This window comes from Sphaerodactylus townsendi, linkage group LG02, assembly GCF_021028975.2.
Source record: "Sphaerodactylus townsendi isolate TG3544 linkage group LG02, MPM_Stown_v2.3, whole genome shotgun sequence".
NCBI lineage: Eukaryota > Metazoa > Chordata > Lepidosauria > Squamata > Sphaerodactylidae > Sphaerodactylus > Sphaerodactylus townsendi.
In genome coordinates, this window is record NC_059426.1 from 159,508,557 (window position 1) to 159,523,313 (window position 14,757).

At 44.8% G+C, this 14,757-nt stretch overlaps 1 protein-coding gene across 1 annotated transcript in view; it reads left to right on the forward strand.

Annotated features, from left to right (window-relative positions):
* Positions 1-294: 294 nt before the first annotated feature.
* Positions 295-14,757, forward strand: part of HHIPL1 (HHIP like 1) — a 40,355-nt gene continuing 25,892 nt past the window's right edge. The window contains exons 1-2 of the mRNA XM_048486927.1: positions 295-928; positions 13,004-13,650. Coding sequence (XP_048342884.1) covers positions 644-928; positions 13,004-13,650 — 932 coding nt within the window. The 5' untranslated portion in view covers positions 295-643. The remainder of the gene's footprint in view (positions 929-13,003; positions 13,651-14,757) is intronic.

Here is a 14,757-nt window from a genome sequence, read left to right on the forward strand (position 1 = left end):
CCTTCCTTGCCGTTTCAGGCAAGACATCATCATCACACAAACTTCCAATGCACTTTTGCAACTGGATTTTACTGACTGCAACAGGGAGTTGCAAACGGTCGCTGTGCGTCAAAGTGGCCCCGGGCTCATCTCCACCGCGAAGTCCGGGTCCTCCCCCGGCCAGCCCGCTGTCCCAGCGCCCGGCCCCGCCGAACAGCCGGAGACCCCAGCACGTGCCCCGTCGTTCCCTGGCGCGGCTTCAGGCACTATTTCCCCGCCCAGCGCTGAGGGCGGTGCCGCTGGGCTCGCCTCCCCTCGCTGCTTTTTGGGCGTCTTGGAGGCGCTTGGGGAAGCGGAGGGTCCGGAGAGGAGGCGGCATGGCGAAGAAGCAGACCCCCGCGGGAGCCAGCCCTGCTCAGAGGCTGCCCCGGTTGTGAGGAAGACGAGGAGAGGCGGCGGGCGGGCCTGACTGGGAGCTGCAATTCGCGCCCCTCGCCCGGGGAGCAGAAGGGGCGTCTGCGGAGAGCGCGGGGACTCCTGCGGGCCGCCCGCAGGAGGCAGGCAGGCAGTGGCCAAGAGGAGGAGTCATGCCCGAGCAGGCGGCCGGGCGTCGCCAGCGCCCCGCGCCCGGCAGCCGCCCCGCCGTGCCGCGCTTCCCCTGAAGATGGGCAGCTCCACGCGGGTCCCGGTCCGCTGGGCCTGGCCCTTCTTCGTCGCCCTGGCCGCGCTGCTGGGTAGGGCGGCGTGGGGCCACCCGCAGTGCCTGGACTTCAAGCCGCCCTTCAAGCCTCCGCGGCCGCTGGCCTTCTGCGTGCAGTACTCGGACCTGGGCTGCTGCGACGCGCAGCGCGACTCCGCCCTTCTGCAGCGCTTCTACGGAGTCACCGAGCACCTGGACCAGGCTGCCTACGCCGCCTGCGCCAGTTACCTGCAGGACCTCTTGTGCCAGGTGAGCCGGGGCCAGCCCAGGACCTTCCAATCCCACGGAGGATGTCAGCCAATTTGGAGAGCCACGTGGAGGTACCCCTATGAAAATACATGCGCACATAAGGCGCACATAAATCATTCATTTTTATAGGGATACCTCCACGTGGCTGTCAGAAATGGGCTGACAGCATGGTTTTTCCCTCTTCCAACTTAGCATCCCAATCTTGTGAGGTAGGTTAGGCGGAGAGAAAGTGACCGCTCAGCTAGTAAGCTTTTGATTTGTTTGTTTGTTTGTTTGTTGATTTGTTTGCTTATTACATTTCTACCCTACCAATCTCCCAAGGGGACTCGAGGCAGCTGGCACAGCTGTATTCAGCCATGCTGGAACATGTGATTGTCTTGGGTTTACCATCCTGCCCAGTTTTCCTGTCATTGAGGGAATGCTGCCCTGTGTTGGGTAGAAGTTGTATTGGGTAGAAGACCCTGTACCATGCTCTTCCCATACACCAGTAATTTTCCTTCTTCCCTTACCTTGTAGCTTGTCATTCAGGGCACGTCCAGGTTAGGGGAGGGGCCAGCATGGTGTAGGGCCGCGGTGGCAAACCTTTGGCACTCCAGATGTTATGGACTACAATTCCCATCAGCCCCTGCCAGCATGGCCAATTGGCCATGCTGGCAGGGGCTGATGGGAATTGTAGTCCATAACATCTGGAGTGCTAAAGGTTCGCCACCACTGGTGTAGGGGTTTGGAGCGGTAGGCTCTAATCTGCCGAACCATATTTAATTTCCTCACTCCTCCCCATGAAGTTTGTTAGTTGACTTTGGGCCAGCTGTGATTCTCTTGGACCTTTCTCAGCCCATTCAGAGGATGGCAATGGCGAACCACCTCTGAACATCTCTTACCTTGAAACCCTCTGGGGTCACGTATGTCACCTGTGACTTGACAGCACTTTCCACCACCATGTTAGGATGACAAGATGGTTCTGAGCTGCATATGTAGCCCAGTTAACCCTCTGTTAGGGCAAAATGTTTCTTCTGGTGTTAAAATAATGCTACAGACGTTCTTGGTTTCCTGTTTTGCGCAGGTGACCATTGTTGGGAGAACCACATCTGGTGCGTGTGTTTCCCTTGCAAAAGTAGCAGAGCGGCACAGAGGCTGAACACAGGAAAGCTTACCTGGGCACACACGCGTGGCTGAGCTTGCTAGAGAGAACTTCAGATACAAAAGAAAGTCAGAGTCGTTTGTAGTTTCTAATCTAATAAAAAGAGTATTTATTAGTGAATTCCATTCTGGATAGAAAGATGGAGAGATAGGTTCATTAACTAATCTATTCTATCTGGATGGAGGCGGATGCTAGAGGCATGCATCCTCTCCCTAGGCATGGTGAAAGTAAGATGGAGAAGTTCTGAGAAGAAGGCGGAAGCAAGGGAGGAAGTCTCCAAGAGTATCAGTCTACATCAAAGGGATAGAGTCAGCATGATAACGGTGACAAATTCCTAAGTCCCTATCTCTGCGCGCAGTACTCGGACCATAAACCATAAACAGTACAACAGTACCACAAGATATCTGAAATGCAGACCCTAATAACACTGATAAAAATTTGGTGTAATAAACAGCAAAGATCCTATCGTACATTTCGCAGCAGCCAGAGTTTTCAGAGCAGACTGCAGTCCTAAATGGTTTTCAGAGCAGACTGCAATCCTGCATTGCCATTTATACAAACTATTGTATATTTTGGAAGCATGGACATATGGAATTTATGTTCCACTAGCCTTGAAGCTCGTATGGGACTGGTACACATTCAAGTTCTGGGTAGCTTAGTGAACTGTCATCGTAGTACACAGGATCTTTGCTTCTCATTACACGGGTTTTTATCAGTGTTATTATGGTCTCTATTTCAGATACCTTGTGGTACTGTTGGGTTGTTTGTGGCTGTAGACAAGTATTATAACAAAGACTTCATCTGAAAGTAGACAGAAATTGCTGCGAGCCTTCTTCGCTCTTTTCCAAACTGAAAAGATTTGTAGTACTTGTGGATAGCTCCATGTTGATTTACTGTACAGCAGAAGTGAAAAAAACACAATTTGTGGTAGGGATTATTACAAAAAGTATTCAACATGAAATTGTGAATGTTGTAAAGGCCCTGTATAAATCTGTGGTGCATCCTTATTTATAACACTGCGCTAGCTATTAATCAATCAATCAATCAATTAATTAATTATTAGGAGCAGCAGTGGCGTAGGAGGTTAAGAGTTCGTGTATCTAATCTGGAGGAACCGGGTTTGATTCCCAGCTCTGTCGCCTGAGCTGTGGAGGCTTATTTGGGGAATTCAGATTAGCCTGTGCACTCCCACACATGCCAGCTGAATGACCTTGGGCTAGTCACAGCTTCTCAGAGCTCTCTCAGCCCCACCTACCTCACAGGGTGTTTGTTGTGAGGGGGGAAGGGAAAGGAGATTGTAAGCCCCTTTGAGTCTCCTGCAAGAGAGAAAGGGGGGATATAAATCCAAACTCTTCTTCTATTCATTCATTCATTCATTCATTCATTCATTCATTCATTCATTCCGTCTGTTTATAGTCTGCCCTACCCCTTGCAGGTTCAGGGTTGCTTCCAACACAGAGATAATTCACCAATAGGTAATCCAATAATAAAAAGAATACAATAAAGTTAAAATATGTAGTCATCCAGATGGTGCCAAAACTAATACATTCCTTGCCCTTATGTAAAAACAAGAAAACTTTTAAGGAGGGGAAGAGGCAGTAAACCCGTGCTGTCTCAACCATAGGCCCGGTAGAACCTCTCTGTCTTGTAGGCCTTGTGGAATTACATTTCATCCCGCAAGGTCTGGCAGAACATCCCCCCCAGACTGGAGCCAGGGCTGAAAACGCCCTGGCCCTGATTGATGCCAGTCAGATGTCTTTCAGGCGAGGGACCACCAGTAACTTATTGTTAGCTGAGCATAAAGCTCTTCAAGGACTGTACTTTTGATCATGCCTATTTTTAAAAAGGCTACGTTTCACTGAATTCCTACCCTTCGAAGTTCCTTGAAGTCAGTGGGTGTAGAAAGGTGTATAGGATTGCATTATGTGAGTCGGGAAAGGTGCAGAAAAGGGCAGTTCAAATAATTTAGCGCTGGAGATCACCTTCCCCTCAAGGAAAGGCTTTTAGTTGTTTTTTAGATTAGACGACCAAAGGGGGAAATTATAAAGCAGACCTGTGTGCTGGAAAAATGCAGCATCTACCTGTGAAGTGGTGTACACACAAATAGGAGGGGAAGGGGAGATGTGAGGCTAGAATTTGGCTAGACTTACTGCATATGTTGCAACATTATACAGACTTCTTTAATGGGAGTGAGGACCTGAAAGAACGTTCCTTTACAGATGGCAATATGATGCATCAATGACTTCGTTTTTAATGCATGTTCCTAGGAGTGTGATTGGTGTGAATGAAACAGCTGGTTGTAGAAGATACTTTTTACCGAGATTGCATGAGGACATTGATGGGTGGGCGGGGGGGAATCCATCTATGCAGGCGGTGGGGATCTACACCAGTGGATTTGCCCTCCCTGGGGCACTTACTCCAGCAGAGGGGCAAATCCACCACTGGGCAGCCTTTGCTTGCGTAGCGGGGCCATTCTAAGAACATAAGAACATAAGAACAAGCCAGCTGGATCAGACCAAAGTCCATCTAGTCCAGCTCTCTGCTACTCGCAGTGGCCCACCAGGTGCCTTTGGGAGCTCACCAGGTGGCCCACCAGGTGCCTTTGGGAGCTTTGCCCTCCCTGGGGCACTTACTCCAGCAGAGGGGCAAATCCACCACTGGGCAGCCTTTGCTTGCGTAGTGGGGCCATTCTAAGAACATAAGAACATAAGAACAAGCCAGCTGGATCAGACCAAAGTCCATCTAGTCCAGCTCTCTGCTACTCGCAGTGGCCCACCAGGTGCCTTTGGGAGCTCACCAGTGGCCCACCAGGTGCCTTTGGGAGCTCTAGAAGGGTAGCTGGGGGTGGAGCTATCAGTTGGCTTCCATTTTACCTTTGGCTGCTGGAATGCCAGTCCCAGAGGCTTGGGCTTATGCCACCCGTAGGCCTATAGAGCCCAATGGAGACTTTTTTGTTTTTAGCCTTCCTGTGCTGCTGAGAGGCCCTCTTGGAGGTGGGGGGGGGGGGTTGCGTCATTGGGGCCTCTGGATTGGGCTGGCTTAGACCAACAAGACTTTTGGGGTATAAACTTTCAAGAATCAAATCTCCTCAAGGGAATTTTGTCTTTCAAAGGCTTATATCTTGGAAATCTTGTTGGTCTAAGGTACTACTGAGCTAGAATCTACGTGGGTTGTACTGTCCTGAAATTATTTAGCCTTGAAATTTCACCAAGCCAAAATGTTTCTGTTCATCCAGACTTTTAATTAAAGGGTTGATTTTTCGAAAGCATTATTTCACTTTGAAACTTATTTCAGCTAGGCTGGGTTTCTAATGCTCAATTTTAATTAGCATCTTTCAATATTTTGGTTTTATTTTGCTTCTTCAGGCAGGTTCCTGGAGAGGCAATATAAACATTTTCTAAATAAATAAATGTAGAGGAGGTACATAAAAAGAACATTTTCTCCCTCTCCCATGGCACTTCAACTCAGAGTCATTCTGCCAACTCAGGATTGGTAGTAGATTCAGGTAAGGACAAATGAAAGTACATATTCTTCATGCAATGGTGCTTAATGAAATTAACTTACAGATTTCACTGACACAAGACCACAGGCCATTTATGTGCTGGTGGTCTGTTTCACATTGAGTCTACATGCCTTTCAGGTTTGATTCTTGGTTACACACATTTCCCCCTCTTTGGAACTCACCACAGTCTCAGATCAGAGAATCCCCACAGTTTCCAAATGCTCTCAAAATACGACTTTTTCTCTCCCTTTACAGGTAAAGCAAAAGAGCTCCATAGATGTTAGGTTTTCTTCGGGTTTTCTCTCTCTCGCGTGCACACACACACACGGCAATCTCCCTGAACGGAGGTTGTACAGAAAGAACAAGGGAGCTGTGGGTGGCCAGAATGGCAGCTTAGTTCGGAACACTTCACAGGAGGAGAATCCCTGGGTAAACAAAAAACTGTGGGAAAAACCCAATGTGAAGCAAACAGCCACAGAGTAAGTAGTCCATGCATAAATGGTCGTAGAGATGACCTCTAGCTTAGGTCACTTTTCGAAAGAACTTTATGTGACAGAAGGAAGAGGGGAAAAATCCACACAGCAACACAAGAGTCAAAATCAAAGCTAGGCCAGCCATCTGAGAAGAGCCGTTGTGGTCTGGGAAGCAGAAAACAAGTTAAGGCTTGGCAGTTCGGTGGTTGTTTTTTCAGTTGGAAATCGGGGGTTAGATATTAGAGTTGTTAGCTGAAGGGTATATCTAATAGGAGTGGGTTGCAGACAGCATAGGGATCAGATTATTTATTTAGTCCGAGGCCCCTTCCGCACATGCAAAATAATGCGTTTTCAAACCACTTTCACATCTGTTTGCGAGTGGATTTTGCCATTCCGCACAGCTTCAAAGAGCACTGAAAGCAGTTTGAAAGTGCATTATTCTGCATGTGCGGAATGAGCCTAAGTTTAATGTTTAAGACTGTCCAGAATAGTTTTTTGTTCCCAGCATTTACAGTTTATAAACCTTAATCTCACATCTCCACATTAAGTGTTATATTTACTTCAGTTCTTACATTTGTACCAAATAAATCTTACTTTAAAATCTTTTGTTTGTATATCAGGTTTACCTCATGCTATGCCTATCAGCTATAGGTTTGAGTGGACATCAGAATCAAACTAAATTGAATTCTAGAATTCATTTCCTGTTGGGATCCCTGGTGCAGTGGGGAGTACAAAAAAAGTGAGAAATCTGATGAGGTGATGTTTTTAAAAGGACTTGCCTCAAGAAAATGTCCCACCACATAGGCTGCCCTGGGCTGGCTGAAGGGATAAAAATCAAATAGATACAGTTCTAAATGGCAGATGCGGAGACAAACAATAGCATGTTTGGACGTCATATGGAATCTGTATGGTTGAAAACTGAATGCTGTGGTAAATGGACTTTCGGGGGTTAGAACCAACACAACATTTGCAAGTGCAGAAATGTAAGAACGAAATCACTTGTTCTAAATCAAACTTATTGTATCCCTACTTGTATTTCCACTTGCGCAAGGTGTAGGGCTGCTAATCCCAGAGTGAATCTAGCATTCCATTCTCGAAATGGCTCCTCAAGGTACAGTATGAAAAACAGAAGAGTTTGTTGCACAGATTTTACATGAATATGTCGTGCATATGAGTAAACTAGGGCAGGAGCAGATGTGACACAAAAATCTTGTTAATCCCTCCTGCAAATAGAACTATGCCCAATAGATTTCTTTGCTGATCACTAGAACCAATCCCTGGTCTGGCAAGATAACTTGGGCACACATTCAGCAGGATAAGATTAAAATACTAGCAAGGACAGTGTACATTACTGGTTTGGTGTTGATGCTATGTTGTCTAGATGAGAACAGATAGTAATAACTTACTGGAGGTCCCTGGCGCAAGAAGCATCTGGCTGTCCTTAGTCAGAGCCAAAACTTTCTCAGTTCTGGCCTTGGCTTGGGGGAACCCGGCAGGACCTGGCTGCGTTCCACAAGGCCTTTAAGACTGAGATGTTCCGCCAGGCGTACGGTTGAGGCATTGACAGTTACGTCATGCCTGGCCTCCATATCCCTGCCCTGGTCTTCTTTCGTAGTTCTCTTGCTATTTTTAAGTTTTTCCTTCCCTTTCTTTTTTCCTCCTTCCCCTCCCTGACTGGTATTCCTGTTCCTGTATTAAATTGTACTTAAGGGGATTTAAAAACTGTTATTTTAGAGTGAATAAGGTTTTAGTTAGACCCTATATTTTAAATCAATTCTATAAATTTGATGTTAGCCCCGCAGAGCCTGACTGTAGTCAGGAAAAGGTGGGATAATAAAAATATAATTAATAATAACAATAACGATAAGGGGAAGTTGCAGCAGTTTTCTGTGGAAGTTTAGCAGAGCTGCCAAACTGTTATCATACATTTTTAAACAACATCGAGTTGTTATTCAACAAGAGCAAATCCATCTTGGTTCCAGCTGCTTGTTTCCTAGGGAAAAAAAGTATTTCTGGAACAAAAATCACAGCTGCTTAAATATCTGGAGCATATTTGTCAATCAAACATACTTGGAAGCATGTTTCTCCAATCCTCATCACAGTGTGGCCTTGACACGGTGCCCAACCAAGCGGTGGGATGGTTTCCACTGACTTAAGTGAACCAAATCCTGTTAAGTGTTCTGGAGGGGGGGAGTTTTATATCTTCTTGTCCTCAGCTGGCCCAGCTGTGGTTAAATTCATCCAACAATATGAGTAAATGCATTAAATTACAGTCAGCAGAACAGCTGTGGTTCATCATCTGTTGAGTTGCAAGCAAAGAGGTTCCAAAGGAAGCAGCGTACACAGTTTGTGCTTTGTTAAATGATCTTGCTGTTCTTAACTTTGTAGGATGGGGATGCACTGGTATACCATAAGAAGAATAGATTTTTGCCCTGGAAAAAACCAACAGTGTGGTGTAATGGTTAGCGCACAAGCCTCAAACACCACTCTGCCATCAAGATTTCTGAGTAGTCTTGGGTTGGTCATTCTTTCTTTGTGGGGTTGAGCACTGGTCCCCCAAGGATCCGTATTGGGACCAGTGCTCTTTAACCTATTCATAAATGACCTGGAAGTAGGGGTGGGTAGCGTGGTGGCCAAGTTTGCAGATGATACCAAATTATGTAGGGTGGTGAGAACCACAAAGGATTGCGAGGAGCTCCAAGCGGACCTTGATAAATTAGGTGAGTGGGCTAAGAAATGGCAAATGCAGTTCAATGTAGCAAAATGCAAAGTGATGCACATAGGGGCAAAAAATCCAAACTTCACATACATGCTACAGGGGTCAGTGCTATCAGTCACAGACCAGGAAAGGGATTTGGGCGTCTTAGTTGATAGTTCCATGGGAATGTCAACTCAATGTATGGCAGCTGTGAAAAAGGCAAACTCTGTGCTGGGGATAATTAGGAAAGGAATTGAGAATAAAACTGCAAAGATTGTCATGCCCTTTATATAAAGCTGTGGTCAGCGACCAAGCGACTTGGAGTAACTCAGTGTCTCAGTCTCCTGAAGATACAGCCACATCTCAAAAGGATATTGAAGAGATAGAAAAAAGTGCAGAGAAGGGCTTAACGAGGATGATTGAGGGACTGCAGCACCTTCCCTTATGAGGAAAAGGCTGCAGCGTTTGGAGACTCTTTAGTTTGGAGAGGAGGAAGGCGCCTGGAGGGGGGGATATGATTGAAGTCTATAAAAAATTATGCATGGGGTAGAAAATGTTGACAGAGAGAAATTTTTCTCTCTTTCTCACAATACTAGAACCAGGGGGCATTCATTGAAAATGCTGGGGGGAAGAATTAGAACTAATAAAAGGAAACACTTCTTCACGCAACGTGTGATTGGTGTTTGGAATATGCTGCCACAGGAGGTGGTGATGGCCACTAACCTGGATAGCTTTAAAAGGGGCTTGGACAGATTTATGGAGGAGAAGTCGATTTTATGGCTACTTCAATCTTGATCCCTTCTTTTGATCTGAGATTGCAAATGCCTTAACAGTCCAGGTGCTCGGGAGCAACAGCCACAGAAGGCCATTGCTTTCACATCCTACATGTGAACTCCCAAAGGCACCTGGTGGGCCACTGCGAGTAGCAGAGAGCTGGACTAGATGGACTCTGGTCTGATCCAGCTGGCTTGTTCTTATGTTCTTATGTTCTTATGGGTTTATGAGATCTGCCTCACTAAAATTCATGCCACACACTACCGTAGCATTCAAGTTGCTTCAACGCTCTTAATATAGGTCATCAAAATAAGCTTTACTTAGTGCACAGTTTGTGTGTGCTGGTTTTAGAATATTCACTACCTTGGCTGTTGTTAGTTATGAGACTTGTGAGACAACTGTGGGGCAGCCTACTTTGGTTCCATGTGTGAATTATAAAGGAAAATTGTAGGGGAAGCCCTAAATGCATCAAGGCCAAATCATGTCCCCTGGTAGCCTTCAAAAACAGTAGATAGGCAAGCTGTCAGAAAACGTACGCCACTTCTCCTGTCCTGGGGCGTACTAGTTTGAATCACTACTTGGGTTTTGTCTATCATGGGGATCTCTTAATGTTTCAGAGGGATCTGTGTACTTGTCTTCTTTTCTATCCATTATGGAACATAAAAGGACATTTATTTTCAACACACTTCACCTTTTTTTACAGAACAGTTCTCTCTACACTCCAATTTTAGCTGTTAGTTGAATAAAACTGTTACCTAACATTCTGTGCTGTGGAGAGTCTGATACTTTCTGTTCATATGGCAAGAGATTCATGCTAGGAATTTTTAAAAATGGCTTTAAGCATCACGTTGAGAGATTATTCACAGCAACTAGTGATGCCTAGCAAGAGTACTTTCCTACTTTTGGCAAGCGTTTTGTAATGCTTTACTTCTTTCTGAGACCTCCTATATGTAACACCTGTAAAGGCACCTCTCTATAGTGTTCTGAGTTTATGTGAGTTAGGTCACCTACTGGCCTTCTCTAGCATTTCCTACTTATTTTCACTGCCACCTGGTTGAATGCAAAGACCAGGATGGTTTATTTACATTTGGTAAAATGATGGAATGGTCAGCATGAAAGGGTGGCTCTGAGATAAAAAGGGATCCTTTGCTCTAAATAAAACATCTGTTCATTTGAATTTAAATAGTTCATGAGTTAATGGTTTCAGATAGGCATATAAGTGTAATGGTTTCTAAGAGGTACTGTTTTTCTCTTTTCTCTAAAGTTCCTTAACTGTAGCTAGCCACAAAAGCTCAGTTTCCTCATAGACTAATAACTTCCACAAAGAACACAGATGTCTTTCAGACTCCACAGCACCTCACTCAATTCCCCACTCAACTTTCTTGTTTCCTGTCTCACACAGTGAACTCTCCTTCAAACCCAGTCAACTGTACCCCATGGGGTACAACTACCACCTGCTCATAACACACTTCAATCACCCAGCCAGACCCTCTTATATATATATATAATATATATATATATATATATATATATATATATATATATATATATAACACTTCAATCACCCAGCCAGACCCTCTTATATATATATATATATATATACACATATACACATATACATATACACACATATATACATATGTATATATACACACATACATACATACATATACATACATATATACATATGCATACATATATACATACATACATATACAGATACATACATATATACACATACACACACACATATACACACACATATATATACACATATACACATGTATGTATGTATGTATGTATGTACGTACGTACGTACGTATGTATGTATATATATAGCAAAATGCCACAAAGGGGTCTCATTTTTGCAGTTAAGGATATTTTATTTTCTGAAGCAGCACTATTCAGAGAAAACTTTGCGGTTAATGTTAACTTTTGCAACGCCCATTGCTGAGCATGAACTCCTTGAAATTTTGCTCAGCACTGATTTATTGCAGACCACTCTAGTCAGTGGGAATATTATGATGAGGAGGAAACATTACAAAATCAAGTACCAGCTGTACAGAACAGCAAATTCAAATGTTGCAAAATCTTGGACATTTTAATCTTACTCTCTTTAAATAGTAACCTTGTTTTTAAAATAATCTTCTCTGCAAAAAGCTATATTCTTATTGTCAACTCTCTGTGCAGCAGAATCTTCATTTGCTTTTCTTTCATCCCGTTGTTGGAACCTGAATTTACAACCAGACAATGCATCCCCCCCCCCCCTTGCAAGTGAAAGCAGTGGAATAGCACTGCAGGATCCAGCCCCTAATACTTACTTTGTATGGCAGATGCCTTCTCCCCCAGTCTTCTGCTATAAGGAAAATAAATGGAAATGGCATTTCTGCTTTGCTTCCTAAAGTTCACCACCTACGCCCCAGGGGAGTTAGGGAAAGCATTATGATCTCAAAGGTTGAATCTTTCCCTCCACGGCATTCCTCCTTTGATGCTGGAAAGTGTCATCACATCGTCAACCTACTGTGACGCTCTAGGGATTTCAAGACAAAAGATGAACAGGGGTGGTTTGCCATTGTCTGCCTCTGCATAGCGACCCCAGTCTTCTTTTGTGGTCTCCCATTCAAGTATAAACCAGGGCCAACCCTACTTTGCTTCTGAAATTTGACAAGATTGGACTAGGCTGGGCTATCTAAATTGGGACAGTCCCTCCCTTTACTAATTCTGCTTTTAAAAAATCCTGTTAAATGCTCATCCTGGGCTGCTTCTGATTCTAAGGCCCCTTCCGCACATGCAGAATAATGCGTTTTCAGTCTAGTTTCACAACAGTTTGCAGGTGGATTTTGCTATTCCACACTGCTACAAAGAGCATTGAAAGCGGATTGAAAGAGCACTATTCTGCATGTGCAGAAGGGGCCTAAGTTTCTTAGATTTAAACTTTAAAATCTTAAAACATGAAGATGACAAATCACACAATTGGAAATGCCATGTATCATACAGGAATTCTTGCCAGGAAGTTGTAGTAGTCTCCCCTTTGAGTGTTCTGATTGATTGATTTAATATCCTTCTCTTTCCACCAGCATGGCTCAGGCTAGCAATGGTTAACTTCTATTACCCTGTTTCCTCGAAAATAAGACATACCCTGAAAATAAGCCCTAGCATGATTTTTTGAGATTTTTGGAGGATGCTTGAAATATAAGCCCTACTCCAAAAATAAGCCCTAGTTATAGATTCCCTGGCGCAGCTGATCTGGTCACGCGGGGGGGCGGGGCACAAAATCATGGGGAAAAAATAAGACATCCCCTGAAAATAAGCCCTAATGCATCTTTTGGAGCAAAAATTAATATAAGACCCTGTCTTATTTTCGGGAAAACACAGGTATCTCTGATGCTTTAATGTACACAGTGGATTGGCCAAGGCAAATCTTCCTGTTAAACTTAATGACACAGTGATGTGAAACAGTTGATGCAGCCTTCCTCTTTTCCTATAGGAATGCTCCCCTTATGCTGCTCACCTGTATGATGCTGAAGACCCTTCTACACCTGTGAAAACAGTGCCAGGTCTTTGTCCTGACTACTGTGTACAAGTGTGGCAAAACTGCAGGTCCATGTTCCAGTTCCTCACTCACGACAAAGAGTTACTGGCCCTGGAAAACAACATGGCGAAGTTCTGTCGTTATCTTTCCTTGGAGGATGTTGACTACTGCTTCCCTCACCTCCTGTCCAATAGACGTCTTAGTCAAAACCTTGGGCTGGTGACGGCTGACACCGAAGGATGCCTACAGCTCTGCTTAGTAGAGGTAGCTAATGGGCTTATGAACCCGGTAGCCATGGTGCACGCAAATGACGGAACTCACAGGTTCTTCATTGCCGAACAAGTTGGCTTAGTTTGGGCCTACCTGCCAGATCGTTCACGGCTCGAAAAACCATTTCTGAACATCAGTGAAGCTGTACTAACCTCACCTTGGGAAGGCGATGAGAGAGGTTTTCTAGGTATTGTCTTCCATCCTAAATTCAAATTTAATGGTAAAGTGTTTGTCTACTATTCAGTTGAAGTTGATTATGAAGAGAGAATCCGAATCAGTGAGTTCAGAATTTCTCCCGATGACATGAATTCTGTGGACCATGGTTCTGAAAGGTATTGTATGCACATTTATCTGTCAAATTTCTTTAAGATATTGGAGGGCAAAGAGTCACCTTAAGAATCACTAATAGCAACAAATGTGTTTTGTTAGACCTTTGCATATAAATTTGGACACACGTCTGAAAACGTTTGGTGTGGTGCTGCCACAGGAGGTGGTGATGGCCACTAACCTGCATAGCTTTGAAAAGGGCTTGGACAGATTTATGGAGGAGAAGTCGATCTATGGCTACCAATCTTGATCCTCCTTGATCTCAGATTGCAAATACCTTAGCAGACCAGGTGCTCAGGAGCAGCAGCAGCAGCAGGCCATTGCTTTCACATCCTGCATGTGAGCTCCCAAAGGCACCTGGTGAGCCACTGCGAGTAGCAGAGTGCTGAACTAGATGGACTCCGGTCTGAACCAGCAGGCTAGTTCTTATGTTTGCTTAATGAGTGACTGTTTCTCCTGATCTGTTCATGAACAAGGCTTCTCCTGATCTGTTCATGAACAGGGGTGTTTCCAGTTCCCATCTTCTATTAGCAGCCCCTTCACCATGCCCAGAAAAATGCCCCCCTCCCACTTGCAGTGGGATGCTCTGGAATAAAACAGCAGTCTCCACCCATGCAGGCATTACGCAAATATGGACAGACCTCTCTGGATCCTAACCATAGTCTAGATTTTAGGCAAAAAAAGAATTAGCTACAGACGTCCGAACCCTTAGTCAAGTATTTATTAAAGATTGATTGATTGATTGATTGATTGATTGATTGATTGATTGATTTAAGTTTTCGGTCATGCTTTCCTTTGTGGCATAAAACTGAGGGAGAGTAAGGGAAGGAACAAGGGAACGTGAAGAAGAAGAGTTTGGATTTTTATCCCCCCTTTCTCTCCTGCAGGTGACTCAAAGGGGCTTACAATCTCCTTGCCGTGTGTGACTAGCCCAAGGTCACCCAGCTGGCGTGTGTGGGAGTGCACAGGCTAATCTGAATTCCCCAGATAAGCCTCCACAGCTCAGGGGGCAGAGCGGGGAATCCAACCCGGTTCCTCCAGATTAGATACACGAGCTCTTAACCTCCTACGTCACTGCTGCTCCTGCGAGGTAAAAGGAGGTAAAAGGAGGC